Source organism: Dasypus novemcinctus, chromosome 20 (assembly GCF_030445035.2).
Source record: "Dasypus novemcinctus isolate mDasNov1 chromosome 20, mDasNov1.1.hap2, whole genome shotgun sequence".
NCBI lineage: Eukaryota > Metazoa > Chordata > Mammalia > Cingulata > Dasypodidae > Dasypus > Dasypus novemcinctus.
The window spans coordinates 31,538,712-31,555,302 of record NC_080692.1 but is presented as its reverse complement, the minus strand read 5'-3'; the positions used below and the strand labels follow the sequence as shown (position 1 = coordinate 31,555,302).

The 16,591-nt window shown below is 37.9% G+C and overlaps 1 protein-coding gene across 1 annotated transcript; it reads right to left on the bottom strand.

Annotated features, from left to right (window-relative positions):
* Positions 1-5,152: 5,152 nt before the first annotated feature.
* TMEM52B (transmembrane protein 52B) lies at positions 5,153-11,838 on the bottom strand. Its single transcript, XM_004451213.5, has 5 exons — positions 11,290-11,838; positions 10,417-10,460; positions 8,663-8,701; positions 8,004-8,173; positions 5,153-6,732 (listed from the first exon to the last, which is right to left on the bottom strand). The coding sequence occupies exons 1-5, from the start codon at positions 11,371-11,373 to the stop codon at positions 6,488-6,490; spliced, it is 582 nt and encodes a 193-aa protein (XP_004451270.1). The 5' UTR covers positions 11,374-11,838; the 3' UTR covers positions 5,153-6,487.
* Between the last annotated feature and the right edge of the window lie 4,753 nt (positions 11,839-16,591).

The following is a 16,591-nucleotide window of genomic DNA, read 5'->3' as shown; positions in this document are numbered from 1 at the left end:
CACTCCCACGGGAAACTTTCACTTCTCTCATTGACACATGCGAAGTTTTTTGCTTCTTAGTACAGTAGGCTTTGTTGTAGATTAACTTGATGTATAGTTCATCATCAAATGCTTTTTCTCCACTTTCAGAAATCACTGTTTTGAATTCCCCCCTATGTTATCTTCTTGCAGTCTTCTCTGTCTTAATTAATGATGCCCTTTCACATCGCTGGCTCATGTCAGTGATCTGAGAGATATGCTTGACTCTTTTTCCTTGCTACCTTTCCCTCACCAATCCATCAGCAAGTCCTGGTGATTCTACTAATATTCATCTCAAATCCCTATATTTATCTCTATTTCCACCTCTATTGTCAGCACCCTAGTTCTATCCACAATCGTCTCTTACCTCCTAGTCTTCACTAGCCTGCCACCTGGTCTTCAGGCTTTCATTACTTCTCTAGTCCATTTTTTCATGTAACATCAAGAGGCATCATCTTAAAATTCAAGTTATATCAAGTTATTCACTATTTAAAATCCTTGATGGCTTGCCAACCATATGAACCATATTCTAGATTCCTTATCCCCAAAGTTTCCTGAAGCCCTCTCATTTGATCACTATGATCAGTTAGTCTAGGCTTTTTTCCAGTCTCTCAGATTTACCAAACCTTTTTCCATCTTTCAAAATGCATTTTTCTCTCTCACTCTTTCCCAAGGGTTCCACACCCTTCCTGTAGTTCCCTGTCTTAAACTTTGTTTCTCTCTTGTACTTTCTTTTTGATAAGATTTATTATTTTTTTTACAGTAGTTTTAGGTTTACAGAAAGCTTGTGCAGAAAATACAGAGTGCCCATATACTACCCCCATCCTACCCACATACAATTTCCCCTTTTTTAATATCTTGCATTGGTATTATTTGTTTCAATTGGTGAGCCAATATTGACACATTTTAAAAAATTTTCTTGAAGTATATCATTTTATATATGAACATACATAAACAATAAGGGTACAGTAAAAGTTGTGAGCTTACAAAACAAACATGCATATCATCATACAGGGCTCCCACACATCACCAGCACCTTGCATTGTTGTGAAAAATTTGTTATGAACTATGAAAGAGCATTGTCAAAATATTACTGTTGCCCATATCTTAGATGTGGTGTATCACCCCTGCAAACCACCCAATTATTCACACCATGTATTAGTATTATACAGTTGTTATAGTTCATGAGTGCTACATTATTATTAACTAAAGTCTATAGTTTATGTTAGAGTTCACTGGTTTTGTTGTAAAAGTTCTATGGGTTTTGATAAATGGGTAATGTCATGTATCCACCATTACAGTATCATACAGAGTAATATCACTGCCCTAAAAAGGTCCTGTGTTCTGCCTATTCTTCTCTCCACCCCCTCTTATTTGCATCTGTTAATCTTTTTACCATCTCTATTTTTTAAATCTTTTTACAGAATGTCATTTAATTGGAATCATATCGTTTTTAGCCTTCCCAGACTTTCTTCTGTCACTTAGAAATATGCATATTTAGCTCCTCCCGGTATTTTTTGTTGCTTGATAGCCCACTTGTTTTCCTAACAGTAATATTCCATTGTAGGGATGCACCACTGTTCATCCATTTGTCTATTGAGGGTTGCTTTGGTTGCTTCCAATTTTGGGCAATTATGAATAAAGCTGCTATAAGCATTCATGTGTGGGTTTTTCTTTTCTTTTCTTTTTTTAAATGGACATCAATTTTCAGTTCATTTGAATAAATACCTCAGAGTGTGATTGTTGGATTGCATGGCAGGCCTATATTTAACTTGTAAGAAACTGCCAAACTGTCTTCCAAAGTGGTTGCACCATTTTGCATTCCCACCAGCAATGAACGAGTGTTTCTCTTATTGCACATCCTCACCAGCATTTGATGTTATCAGTGTTTTGGCATTTAGCCATTCTTATAGGAATGCAATGATATATCATTGTTATTTTAATTTGCAATTCCCTACAGAAATATACATTGACCATGTTTTCATATATTTATCTGCCATCTTTGTATCTTTTTTGGTGACGTGTCTGTACAGAAATTTTGGTTATTTTTTTATTTGAGTTGTTTGTTTTTTTATTCTTGAGTTTTAGGAGTTCTTTGTATATTTTGGACATCATGAGTCCTTTATCAGATATTTGTTTTGCAAATATTTTCTCCAGGCTGTGACTTGTCTTTTCATTCTCTTAATAGTGTCTTTTGCAGAACACAAGTTTTTAATTTCAATAAAATAAAACATCAGTTTTCTTTTATGGGACTGTGGTTTTGGTGGTGTAATTAAAATATCACCAAACCCAAGGTCTCCTTGATTTTCTTTGTTATTATCTTTTAGAAATTTTATAGTTTTGTGTTTTATATTTATGTCTGATCCATTTTGAGTTAATAACTGAAAATTGTAAGGTCTCTATTCTATTTAAATTTTTCTCCTTTTCTTTTTTCTTTCTTTCTTTCTTTTCTTTCTTTTTTCTTTTTTGGCATGTGGATGTCCAGTTGTTCTAGCACCATTTATTAAAAAGACTCTCCTTTCTCCTTGGATTGCCTTTGCTCCTTTGTCAAATTTCAGTTTACTATATTTGTGTGAGTCTATTTCTGGGCTCTCTATTCTGTTCCATTGATCTATTTCCCTGTTCTTTCAGCATTACTACAATTTCTTGATCACTGTAGTTTGTAATAAGTCTTGAAGTCAGTTCTACAACTTTGATTCTGAGTATTATGTTGTCTATTCTAGTCCTTTTGCATTTCCATATAAACTTTAGAATCAGTTTGTTGATATCTATGAAATAGCTCAATGGGCTTTTGATTGGGATTGTGTTGGATCTATAGATCAACTTGGGAAGAACTGACATTGTAATAATACTGAATCTTCCTTCCCATTATATGGACTATCCTTTTTCTTAATTAGATTTTCTTTGATTTCTTTCATCCAGATTTTGTAGTACTGCTCATGTAGATCTTGTATATATTTTGCTAGAATTATACCAAATACTTCTTTTTTTGGGGGTGCAAATGTAAATCACGTTCTTTTTTTAATTTCAAATTCCAGTTGTTCATCACTGGTATATAGAAAAGTTATTGACCTTGGTATGTTTACCTTGTATCCCTTAACTTTGTAATAACTACTTCTTAGTTCCAGGAGAGCTTTTGCTGATTCTTTGGAATTTTCTACATATATTATAATAATACCATCTGTGAACAGACAGTTTTATTTCTTCCTTCCCTCTATGTGTGTGTGTGTGTGTATATATATATTTATTCTTCTCTTGTCTTTTTGCATTAGCTAGGACTTCCAGTACAATGTTGAATAGGAGTGGTGAGACATTTTGCATGTTTAACATTTGCTATCATTTTATTTTTACTTTTTCCTTAGTCTTGTTTTCCCTATTTTCAATGTTAGCTCTATGAAGATAGAAAGTCAGAGACCCTGTTTATTCAGATACTTTTGTCCAAGCTATCCCTGCACTATTCTTGGTGCATAATTTCTTAAAGAATATTTGCTGAACAAAGAAACTGTTGACATTCCAGGGTCCACAGGATGGAGGAAAAGAGTATGGATTAGAGTGGACTTACTGATATTCTATTCATGAACTATTGTGATTAGTAATTGAAGAAAATGTAGCATTGATTTGGAGAAAGTGGCCACGGTGGCTGCTGAGGGTAGGGAGTGGGAGGAGGAGATGTGATGTGGGGGCATTTTCGGGACTTGGAGTTGTCCTGGGTGGTGCTGCAGGGACGGTCTTCCCATGGCCCACTGGGTGGACTGGGGGAGAATGTGGGTTATTATGTGGCCCATTGACTATGTGATGCAGCAGTGCTCAGAGATGTGTTCACCAGGCACAGCGAGTGTCCCATGATGATGGAGGAGGTTGTTGTGGGAGGAGTGGGGTGAGGGGGATGGGGAGTATATGGGGACCTCATATTTTTTGGATGTAACATTAAAAAAAAAGAAAATGTTCAATCAATGTAGTGCAAAGCACAATTAGAAGTATTATTATTGAGAAAGAAGAGTGATATCTATTTCAATGAGTCAGCAAAGGCGGAGGAAAGATAGGTACTTCTCTCTAGAGGTTTGTAGCTTTGAGGCAGGATGTAGAATGTTTTGATTTACTCTCTAAACTAAACAGCCAAGTCCCTTGCTTAGAATTAATGAATTAGATGATGGAATGTGGCATTTGAAGAGAGATCTTGAAATTTAAATAACAGCTAGCAGAAATGGAAAAATCATGAGAGGAATCTAGAAAGAATGCTAAATAGTTCAGCTGTTGTTCGAGTCCATGAACTCATAGTGACTTCAACCAGTAGAGCTGAGATTTTTCTCTAGCACTGCTAAGAAATGCAGGTGTTAGGAAGAAATTAGTTAGCTTCATGGAAGCAGTGTTTAAAGTCTGAAGGACAGATGAGAGGAAAGTGAAAAGGGATTTTAAAAACTGTTGATAGTAATGGCAAAATTAATTGAGATTATTAATGGATATCTTAGATTGAATAGGGAAAGAACCAAAGCCAGGTTGATACCTATAGTTCGTGACAGATGGGAAAGTTAAGAAGGGGAAGATTTGATGAGGCTGAGGAGTGGTACTAACATTATACACTTGAAGCAGATCATGGCAAGACACACTGAACACTGGAGACAGGAGAGAGTAACTTAAAAAGGATAAAAGTGATTCCATATTTTAAATAAGGTAGGAAATGGGTGGAGATCTCTTTAGAACAAACCTTAATGTGCAGGATTTATTCTAAGTCCTTTCTATGCTCTCAAACATTTTAACTTCTTCAAGACTGTAGAGTCTTGATGGATGAAGGATCCTAGAATATTTTAATGGAATGTATGATAAAGTGATTCATGTGTCAATGGTACAACAGGTTCTGTTAACAATTCATGCTTTTCAACAATTTCCAGAGGCAATTTGATAAATTTATCCTGTGACTCAGGATAAATTCAGATCACCAGCAGGTTATAATATTTTCTCCTCTCATCTGAGTGAAACAAGTATATATTTATTAATAATTGCGTGCAACACTAATCATTCATTTCTTGGGTTGGTCTTGCCTCACTAGATATTGGAATTAATTGCCTAATGCACAAAATGTTTTCTCAACTATCCCTTACCTCTACACAGAATGTATTAAAAGGAATGGCATATCTTTGGTTGTTAAACTCAATCAACAAATATTTATTGATGAAATAATGCTACTTCAGGTGTGACTTGGGAATAACGTAGCAAGCTGGTAAAGGGATGGGTCAGTATGTAATTTTTCTGAGAATCATAGCAAGCAGGTGAAAACTAGATGTCAATAGTAAGCATAATAACAAGTACATGTACATAATACCTTACAAATCATGTCACCTATGGTTAGCTTATTTGATCCTCACAAGAATCTTTTTAATTATCCCTTATTTTACAGATAAGAAAACTGAGTTTTAAAGATTTTAATAACTTATCTAAGGTCCCTGGAGAGTAGCTTTTCCCCAAATGTATCTTTCAATTTTCCAGCAAAAGTACTTTGGGGCAACAGTATTTTATGTGGACAGCTTAGTAGTGCAGAGCAGGATGGTGTCAGAACGAGCCAGTTCAGTTAGTGCCCCAAAAACTGGAGAGTTGTGCAGAAGTCCAAAGGGGAGAATATATTTTCCACAGTGGGTCCACTAGGTGGCAGTGAGAGCCACCGCTAGAGACGAGAGCATATTGTACTGTAGACATCTTGTGGCTTCAAGTGGTCAAGCAGGAAGGAGGAAAGACGCAAAGCCTTGTTATTCTTTTGAGTTGTTATATCATTAAGGTAGAAAAGGGTGTGCAAATGTGTGTTTGTGTTTGTAGGGCAGAAGAACTGAAAAACTAATGGAACTCTTACTGTACTCTGTGCAGTTTTTCCTACTGCTTGTGGGTAGAACCAGAGTGAAAGACCTTGATATTTGGTACTACTATATGGCCATAGTGGCCATCCCACTGGTGGATTCTGGATGTCTAGTTGGGTATTATATGATGTCTAAGATGCTCATTCTCATTCACTATAAAATTAGGTATTCTCTCAGAAAGAAGGATGCATGAGTTTGGCGCATTGATGTTGCTGATTGGGCTGACACTGTTATCTTTATCCTCCAGTGTACCGCAATCTGATAGCTGGCAGAGAAAAGCAACTTGCAGAGTTATATGGGTGTAGGAATGTTACATGCACTCAGTAATTGAAGGTATTTAAGACATCTTTGATGCTTTCCTGGTGAGTTAAAATCAGTATGGCTGATAGTTAACTGCCAATTTTGTCATTGCATTAAGAATGAACATTACTAATCAAAGCATTCCATAGAAAAAATACAGGCAGTTGAGAATGAAGAGTTAATACCCATCTTTTCAATGGAATGAGGTTTAGATGCTATCCTAAACCTTCTGAAAGTTAGGAAAGAACATGTAGCATATGCCTGTGGATCTCTTCAGAATCTGGGGACACTCCCACCCCCATTATATATAACCAACATTCCCATCAATTTGAAGCGTGCTCTATTCGAGAAGACTCCTTCTCCATTGGAGGCATCTGCTTTTCTTCTGGCACCGGAGGTAGATCAGGTGCTTTCTGCCCACATCTTGCTACAGTGAAGCGACTCATGTGAAGAGCTTCTTCATACCCTGGGAGCGTGTCCAGAGGGGAGGGCAACTGGCCCAGGGAGCTGTGGGAGTGAGCAACTGCCAGGATCCTTCGAGCTGCAGGGCCGAACACTGACTGCAGTGCTAAAGAAGAAAGACAGAACAGTGTCAAAATGACATCCTTGGAAATCAGAGCTGTACATTGCACTTAATGTCCCTTTGTTTTTAATACCTGCCCAAACTCATTTTCACTCTCTACTACAGATTTTATGAAAATTCTTTGGAGCATGTTTAGAAACCAACATTACTCTCGGCTAAAAGACATGTCTTCTATGGTATCCTCAAATACTCTAAATTTTCCCCCCTACTGCTGTATACCCTTAGAACTCTTTTCATCAACCCAAAGATATTGCAGTCTCCCTAGGAATATTTATCTGTGCTTTTATCTTTTTTCTAAGATAACAGTGAGAAGAGAGAGATAGGAAAGACGAATTACAAAGAGTTATATTAATCTTTCTTCTACAGAAGAATCAAAGGGTTTGGCAACTGGTATTCTGCCTGGAATTTACTCCCCAAATTTTAGGAAAGAATAATAAAGAACAGAAAGAGAAAAGGAATGTGTCTTTTGATCAGGAGGATGTTTGGGCTAAGATTTAATGTATCGATACTTGAAAAATAAAATACTTAAAGCATATACCACTAATTTCTCTAAAGATATAAAACTGTATAGAATATGCTATAGGTATAAAATAGAATACCTTTAGAATACACTATAGGTTTAAAGAATAAAATAGGGCATGTTTGTTTTCCCAAAATCCAGGACATCTTAGATTTTAAAATTATTTTAATAAAACAACTTGCAAACTGAGTAATTCATGTATGGAGTTCACGATCCCAAGCTGTGACCAGTACTTAAAAAAAGTCATAATAGGTTATAAAGATCATGAGATTACAATGATTCAAAAATGGTAGAAATTTGAGGTCTCAAGTTATAAGATTAATTTTTATAGGTTTATTTAAATAAGAATCATTATTATAGAGCTCACTCTAGGGTAAATGAGCCATGATCTGGTTTTTACATGTAAAACACTTTAATAATATTATGTTGCCCCTCCTAGGCCTCTATTGCCATGTAAACCTTTCACTACACTTTAATTCCACACAAGAACCCCTGCCCTAAATCCCTGCTGATGAGTTGCATTTTGTCTACATTTCACATCTTCTCTTCGCTCTGTCATCATTATTGAGACAGATGATCGAGAGGAGAACATGGCATGGGTGAGAGCTAAGAGCAGTGTGCAATTCAGCTTCTGGAAACAAAAAACTACCCTGAGTTCTAGAATTGTTATTAAGCACTATTGCTAAGCCTCTGTACCCTCCTAATCCTCCCCATGTTGTGAAGTCCATGCACTCACAAGTGATTGTGCTCTGGAGGGTGCTGTCATGATCAAAAGCGATGACCGTCACTTCGTAGGGAGGTGGGCCCCCATCTTCCCCATTTCGCCGGCGACTCAGGCAGCAGCAGCGGAAACACGCCGAAGTCAGGCCACACAGGAGCAGCAGCCCTCCGACTGCCACCAGCAGCCTGCGGTGAGCCCAGGGAGCAAGTGAGAGCTCTGATTTGACTCGTTTCCCAACAGTGACACAATCTGTCTTTAATGTGTGCATTCTGATTCTTGCTTGAATATTTTAAAGAAAGATCGTAGATTCTACTCCCACTTCACATACATCCCTCTCTATGCATTAGAACAACTGATAAGAGATTCGAAGGTGATCTGGAGGGGCTGTTTTTTCCGTCACTCAAGTAATCTGTCTCCTGTAAAGAAATTTCTAGAACAGTCCCTGAGGGAAGGAAAGAATAATCTTTTGATGTTGGCCAAGAAGATGATACTGAAATAGGAAATCCTGCCATATTGTCACATAGGTTACTTATGAGGAAAAGAAAGTTTATGATATGCTAGGTTAGTAGGCTGTCCTAGTATTTTTCTTCATGCTGACAATGTGTTTAAAACTTTTTTATAAAATGAGTGTCCTGAGAAAAAGAAAGTCCCTGGGGATTATAGTTGAAACTTACCATATATACCAGAGGTGTACCCAGTCTGTAGTCAGGCAACTAGGAAGAAAGATTAAAGTTTTTTACAATAAAGACACAATTCCAAAATCAGGTGCATGGGTTATAATATAATATGATATCTTGTTACAATAAAAGCATACACTCTTCATCATAGTTTGTATTATTTAAACTTCACTATAATAAGCTGAATATTTTATGAAATGGGATGTCTTAAATAGTGTTTTTATACAATAAACAGTGTTTCATAAGTCATTTTTTGAATTATTGTAAAACAAACAGAAGTCACGATTTTAAGCATAATGTTAATAGAAAAATTTAACTGTGATGATCATAAAAAGCTATGATGACAATTATGACTTGTAATGCAAGTCTGGAAAGAGTGGGTTTAAAATGGCTATGAAAACTAGTACTGCATATATTTGAAGGAAAAAATTGTAAAGAAAATTTCAGTTATAATCATGAAAGCTATACAATTAAGTTTGTAATTTATGTTTTGCAAGCTATTGCAAATTCCCACCATAGAAAGGGCCCTAAATGCACATCCAGGATTAAAACTGATATGCATACCCACTGAGACCAAGCTAGAAGGGGTGGGTAGGGGGTGGAAACCAACCTCACCACAATTAAAACTAGTTAAATATTCTAAATTAATTATGTCAATGATATATTACAAATTTTCTCTGTAGGGATGAAAAAATAGAGATGGTGTGAGAAAAGGAGTGCATGATTAGAGCAGGGTTTGGATGGGGAAGAGAAAGGAACTATTTATGTATCTTTGAAGATAAAGTAAATTTTGTCATTCAATGACACTTTCTGATACATAGAGCTAATGAAAAAATATTTCTATTTCCTCTCTTTGGTCACATGTGTATAGAAAACATAATTTGTTTTTTCACTGAAGGATGTCACCTCTAGGTGTTCTCACGATCCTCATTAGTTCAAGGCCTCTTCAAGTTCTACAAAATTAGAATTCTGATTCTGGAGAGAACTCTTTCTACGGTGATAGGTATCTAAGACCTTAGAGAGCATGTGTTAAGTAACCAAGGTCCAATGTGCATGTGACAGGTAGCTAAGACCATCTCCATTTCCCCTCGATGTAACTGACTTGTCTATTGGGAAACCCTTCCTATGGCTAAATAAGTCTTTCCCTTCGGCCTGAACAAGTCTTTTATTCAAACTCTCCCTGCTCTTTTTATAGTTCACCACCAAGTGGAATGAATCTCTTGCAATTTCTCTTTATGACCTCCGTGTCTGCATACAGTTTAGAATACAGGATAACTACAAGATAAAGCAATAGCTAAATCAAGTGTGAAATAAATATTCACATGCTCTGAAAACTATATAATGCTTTTTGGACTTGAAGTGGTAAAGCTACTTTGGAAGTCACCCATACATGTCCATAGTAGATGTAGAGGTTGAAGCCACTCTGTGTTTTGATGAGTCACAGAGGAGCATGGGTAAGAAAGTCTTTTGCAAGTCTCTGTGACTCTATAAATTGTGACTAATTCTGTCGCTTGGATGGGAAGATTGGTTTTGAGTAATGCTGCTGTCAGCAATATTATTTTGAGTAGCTAGGATAATACAAATAGATGTCTTTGTTTTGGGTAGCCCGTCTGTGATAGTAGGTTGATGCCCACTTAAGTAGAAATATCTAAAGGGAAGCCCAGCTATCTAGTGACATCTTGACCTTATTTTGAATATTGATGTTTTCGTCTGCCTTTCCCTCTTCCTGGCTGGGATTCTCACATACTTACTGTTCAGGATTAACACAGTTTTCCTCACATCTTGCCCCAGGAAGCTATAAAAAGGGAAACAGTTTCAGACAGGGAAATATTCTTATCTGCTGTGCTCAGCAGCCTATCAGTCATCTTTCCTGGCTGGGTTTGTTAGATCAGTTGGTGAGAGCAGGGTAGAATTGAGGACAGGGTCATCGAGTCAGTCCATGTTTCGCACTGTTAGTTTCCATCTCTCATGTTTGCTGACTACAATACTTGAGTGAGAGAACATGGGGGAGAAAATATCTAATCTGTGTGTTTTTGGTGGTGAGTAAGCATCATCACTTTTGTGAATGAGGGGCAGCCATCAATATCAGTTTGTTTGTCCTAGACCTTTCCTGATCTGTCCCTCAGGGTATTGTTTTGAGCCTCTGAATTCCTGCCCAGTTCCAAATTGTATTCTCTCCCACTGCCCTTTTCATTCCCTCTGTACCACATCATTATTTTATCATACAGAGAAGAAAGGGAAATGGAATAACAAAACAATGTATGTATCAAAATACCTACTGCTTACAGTCAGACTGCTAAGAGTTTTAAATATTTTATACCATTTAATCATAATAGCCCCATAGGTGGGTATAAGGTATATTTAGATGGATGTATTCAGCCATAGTTTTTAAAGGTAAAGGGGTTTAAGTCACTTCACCAACTGCACACTCTTATAAATGTAGCCCAAATTCAAACCTAAACTTTATCATAAATTCGTATGCATGCATCAATATGAATCCATAACACATTCTGCTTATTCATCTCCTCATTTACCTCATACACCCTCCCCTCCCCGGCCCGCCATTTCCCCCAGATTTATCTGAGAAACAAACAAACAAAAGCCTTCTTCACAATTGAACTCACCTGGATGAAGAACCCCAGGACTGAGGCAGTCCCGGCGTGGGCTCGGACTCCCATTGGGCTGAGCTCCTGTGTCTCCAGGATCATATGCTAAGCTTCCTTTGCCTCCTTTCCATATGCTGTACCATGTCTGACTTCTTGACCTAGAGGACTTAAGGAGAGAAACTTTTCTCAGCAATAAATCAAATTTTCCTTCTCTTTTTTTTTTTTCCGTCCCTGTCTTCTTTACTCCTTTAACTTTTATTTTCTATCATCTTTTGCTCCCCTTTCCTCTAGGTTTCCTTCTCTATTTCTATTTAATTTTTTATGGTCTCTTCCACATTTGCTTCTCTTCTCCTTCTGTCCTTCCCTTCCATTATTACTTCTTTCTATATGACTTTGGTTTTCTTTTCCCCACTGCCCCCAAAAAGAAGACAATCATGTAGGACACATCTGTCCCTGAAATAAGGGTTTTTCTAGGCAGCAATGAGGAACTTGACTTTGAGGAAGGTCAAACGCAGATCGCTGGCAACCAAATATGTTCTCTTCTCCATCAGAAAACGAGTAGTGTTCTTGGTCCTTCATCACAGCTTGCTAGGGTGACTGTTGGAGGTGGAAAGCCCCCCTGCCAGTCCCCATTCTCAGCCCCCTGTGTGCTTAGCTCCCTCTCATGCTCTATGTAATCGACGCCCTCCCCTCGGCTATGTTGATAATCAACTCTGGTTCTGGGCCATTTCTTCCCAGCCTTTGAGGGAGGACTGGAAGGTTGCCAAATGAACTAGAAAGCCATTCCATTTTTAGAGAAAGCAGGATTGCAGTTTGGAATTTCCAGGTGCTATTGACGACATTCTCCTCCACCCTGAGTTCAATTTCCATTGAAACAGACAAGTCAGAGTGGCATATATGTTTCTTTTTGTTTTAAAACTGGATTCCAAGATCTACTATAGTCTTCCTTTCCTTCCTTTCTCCTCCCACCCACCTCTCTCTTTATCTCCTTCTTTCCTCTTTTGTAAAGTGGCATTGTTATTGAGAAATACATTCTTGTCACTCAAGAAAATGAAGAGTAAGGTGGGAGTAAAAATAAGTACACATGGGAGGAGTACCAAATATTTGGAAAGAAACATAACATGTAGAAACAAATGAGTGGTAGATAAATGATATAGACATAAGCAGGTAATCTGTTACATAATACAAAGTATTTAATAAGAAAATTTTAGGGACTGATCATAAAATGGATATCAGTTACTACGGTACTCTGCAGAGAGGCTAGTTTGAGCTTGTCAAAAATGATAGTTTATAGGGATACATCTATCTCATAGGAGTTGAACAAAATCGTCTTTCAGATCCTTTTGCACTCTGAAAGTCTAATAATACCAAGCGTTTGTTAAGGGGAAATGGGTGGGATGGAGCCCACTCTGAGTCCCTATGCAGCACACAAATATGAGAAAGGAGAATATCAACTTAAATTTTTTTCTCAGTGAAGAAAATCAAATAGTGGGAGAGTAACCTGTTATGATACTTGTGATTGGCAATCTGTCAGTTTCACAGTTAGGTTAGCACTTTTACTCTTTTCAGAAAAATAAGGGAATTAAGGTTAGGCACAGCAGAGAGCTTGTTACGGTGGATGGTATTTATAGGGCAAGGAAGAGCAGAAATAAATTGTTACCGAATTTCTCCAGCCCTTACATTCCCCATTCATGACAGGAGCAAGAAATACATGCTTGACCTATCCTTGATGTTTTGAAGAGAAAATACTATCAGAGGCAGAAAGCCCTTTGAATAGAATGTTTCTCTTCAGAGCTTGACGTACACGGGAAGCATCCTTCTCATCTTTCTTTTTCTTTCTCTTCTTAGTAGAATAGTAGAGCATCAGGACTCTGAGTCTAGCTTGGTTGCCTGGGTTTAAATACCTCCTTTGTCACTCTGTGATCTTGGGCAAGTTATTATATCTGTCTGTTGGCTCAGTTTCCGTTCCATCTTAGATATAAAATGGGGTGATAATATTTACCCCATAGGCCTATGAAGATTAAAAAAGTTAATATGTGTAAAAGGTGCATACTTTCCCTGACATTATAACAAGTATGTTACAAGTGTTAGATAAGAGTCTCATGATTTCCACTCAGTTTTACCAAGGGCCTTCACTTCCATATGCTCCATAAGAGAGGTCCCCTCATGTCCCTTAAGCCTCTCACATGTTGCTTTTACACCAATTCCCCTCCCCACCTCTTTTTTTTTTTTACAGTTTCCCAATATTTCAAATCTTGAATATTTTTCCAATGCTAGCCTGAATTTCTCTTCTCTCAGTCATGTCAGCCCCTTACTGGCATGAACAGGTTTGCCAATTAGCAGGACTTATTTTTTTTCCTCATTGCATTTTCCTATCATGTGATCATCATCATTTTTTGCCCTCCAGCTTCTTAATAGGTTTGAACAAAATAGAATTTGTTAATGACCTCCTTGTTATTTCTCTTTCTTAGAATTATTATTGCCACATTATACTCCCACCTCTCCCCACCCCATCCCCCACTGGATTATTCTCTGGGTAAATGAAAGCTAGGGAAATATAACTTCTTATTTTCCTAATGAAAGTGATTGTGCCCTGTGGCAATTTGCACTCTGAGCTCAGTCCCTATCAAAGTTTCCTTGTAAGAAATGAAGAGATAGGAAAGACTTCACGTGGGAAGACTGAGGAGGGTACATAATGAAGAGATGGTAGAAAGGGACAGGTAGCTGTGCTAGTGGGGAATGGTCTCATTACAATCCTACACAATCTTGTTGCAATTCCATTAGGCTTGTGAATCATTAGCTTGAATCCAGGTTGTTAAGGGCTTGGAGTGGAACCAATGGAAGGTGCATGTACAGAAGCCTGTTTGCCTGTAGCTTCAGGGAATTGTTAAACAACAACTATAACAAGTGGGGCTACAGAATTGCTTATTTCTGTTCCTTTGATTACCTTCTTTTTGACCTTGTCTAGGTCAGGTGATTCACATCTGATTTTCTTCTTTTTTGCAACTCAGTGAAATAGAGACCAGGATACTATTACTCTGAAGCATCAAGCTCCTGCTACAAAGAGCTGAACTAATGACATGAGCCACAACCATGGCTTCAAAAATTGACAACACTAGCAAAAGAAACCAGATCAATCTTGCAATTGCTGCGAGCGCCACAAGGAAATTTGTCTTATAAGCTGTCGGAGTCGTGGACCCAAAGGGTATCGGGTATGAAAGACAAAGAGAGGTTGGGATCAGGGGATCTGAGAGCATTGAAGCCTCAAGCTCATCAGAAAACTTTATTGATTACAAGGGGCTCTTTATATACCCCAGTGTACGTGCCTACAAGCAGGACCACTGTAGCCTACATGTCACTATGCACAAATACTAGCCTACATGCCATTAAGGAGCAACACGTATTAACTATCAGCATTACCTATAGTCTAAGGAATTTTAAAATATCTTATCTCAAGGTACAAAGTCTAAGTGTTCTATTCATTACAAAAAGTATGTGCTCATCTTTTCTTTTAGCCTTTAACAACTTCAACCCATTTACCTGGAACTCCCAATCACTGCATTCCTTAGGTTGTAAGCGTAGTCATGGAGACAGCACTAGCATGGAGTACATCTCTCCTTGAGAGGCCACTGTGCCTCAGTTTCTAACAATAAGCCAAGATTACAGTGCAGGTATTGAGTGCACTGCAGAGGCATTGAAAGTACAGAAAGATTTGATTTAAGGAATTTTTATAAGACAAGAGGATTAAGTTTAATCACAGGGTTATTAGTTTTATACACCACATAGCAGTTATGTGTGTGGCCCTATAAAGCAACACACATTTATTATCCTACGTTTTTTTGTGGATCAGGTGTCCGGGAATAGCTTAGTTGTGTCCCCTACTTAGGGGTCTGAAAAGGCTGCAATCGAAGTATCTGCTGAGCTGCATTACCATCTGATGGCTCAACTGGGGATGTTGTTGGCAGACCCATCTCTTTGTGGCTATAGAATTCATGATGGCTTGCTTCCTCAAAGCCAGCAAAAGATAGAGAAGGGGGGAGAGGGAGGGTAGGGGAAGGAGGGAGGGATAGAGAGAGATATATTCTGGCAAGATGGGTGCTACACCGTTAGGTAATCACATTTATGTGATCACATACATTTCATCACCTTTGTCATATTCCAATGGTTAGAAGCAAGTCACAGATCCTATGCACATGCAAGAGAAGGACATTACACAAAGCTGCAATTACTAGGAGGCAGGTATGATGGAAGTCACCCAAGGATTGTAGAAACCACCTCTGTGAATCTTTGAAAAGAGGAAAGGAACCCATTTGCTTCTGTTAAGCCTGACTAGAGAAAGGCAAACACTCCCAATGCTGAGGAGCTGGTCACACAGAAGACTGTCATTTTCTAGCTTCCAAACTCTCCATTCTGTGGATTCTAAATATGAACTTCTGTTTTGAAGAAAAGTTGAGAAGAGATTTGAGGGTCATCCTGGTGTGAGCAATCCTGTCTTATACTTTTCTTTTTAAGTCTTTTCTGAAGTGAATACTCTCCATCATGATGATCCCCAAAGTCTCTCATTGAATCCTTTAGAGAGAGACCCATTGCTGCATTAAAAATTTCCCTTAGAAGATGTCACTTATGACTTTTGTTAACTGGTATCATTGAAAGAATATTGGACCAAATTCTTGTCTGGCATCAGATAGGAAAAACGCTCAGCAAACCCCTTAAACTTTTTGCACTTTGGTGCCACTTTCTCAAAATAAAAGAACTGAGATAGTTTCCTTAAATTTCTTTGTATTTTTATAATCCAATGTAGACTTCATAGCTGAGAAACTCAAGTATCATTGACCATCTACCGCTCGTCGAGTATTGCACTCTTCTTTTGGTAGGCCAAGGGTTATAGGAAAGCATTAGCTTTTCTTTTTAGAAGGATGTCTAACCTTATTTTTAACTGGTTTGTAATCTAGCTGGGGAGATGGAATAACATAAATGCAATGTTAGCATATATATATATGTAGAAAGGAAGAAAAATTATGATGGCAATTGTGGGTGTAGGTGTTAAGTAGAGAGGAATTTTTTAAGGAAGCGAATGGGGGATAAGTAGGAGTCACCATCACATCCTGAACTGATTAGTGAGCTTCCTGGGAATGTTGGCCCAAAAGACAATGGATAATCACGCTGTCCTGGATCTCTTGGGTGAAGTGTCGAGGTGAGTGTCAGAAATCTGAGGAATCTGTCTCAATGGTAGGCTTTCTCTAAAGAATGTAGTTCTGTCTGCTGCTGTCTGTATATTTGGGTGTTTTAACTATATAGTCACATATCCTTCTGAGACACT

Bases quoted from the DNA above. Each gene is read 5' to 3' on its own strand.
- TMEM52B (XM_004451213.5), bottom strand. From the start codon at position 11,373: ATGATCCTGGAGACACAGGAGCTCAGCCCAATGGGAGTCCGAGCCCAC. The intron at 8,702-10,416 runs GTAAGTATGTGA...CTTTCTTCCTAG, and splicing joins AACTGTGTTAATCCTGAACA to TTGCCTGACTACAGACTGGG. The intron at 6,733-8,003 runs GTGAGTGCATGG...TTTCTTCTTTAG, and splicing joins CCTCCAGAGCACAATCACTT to CACTGCAGTCAGTGTTCGGC.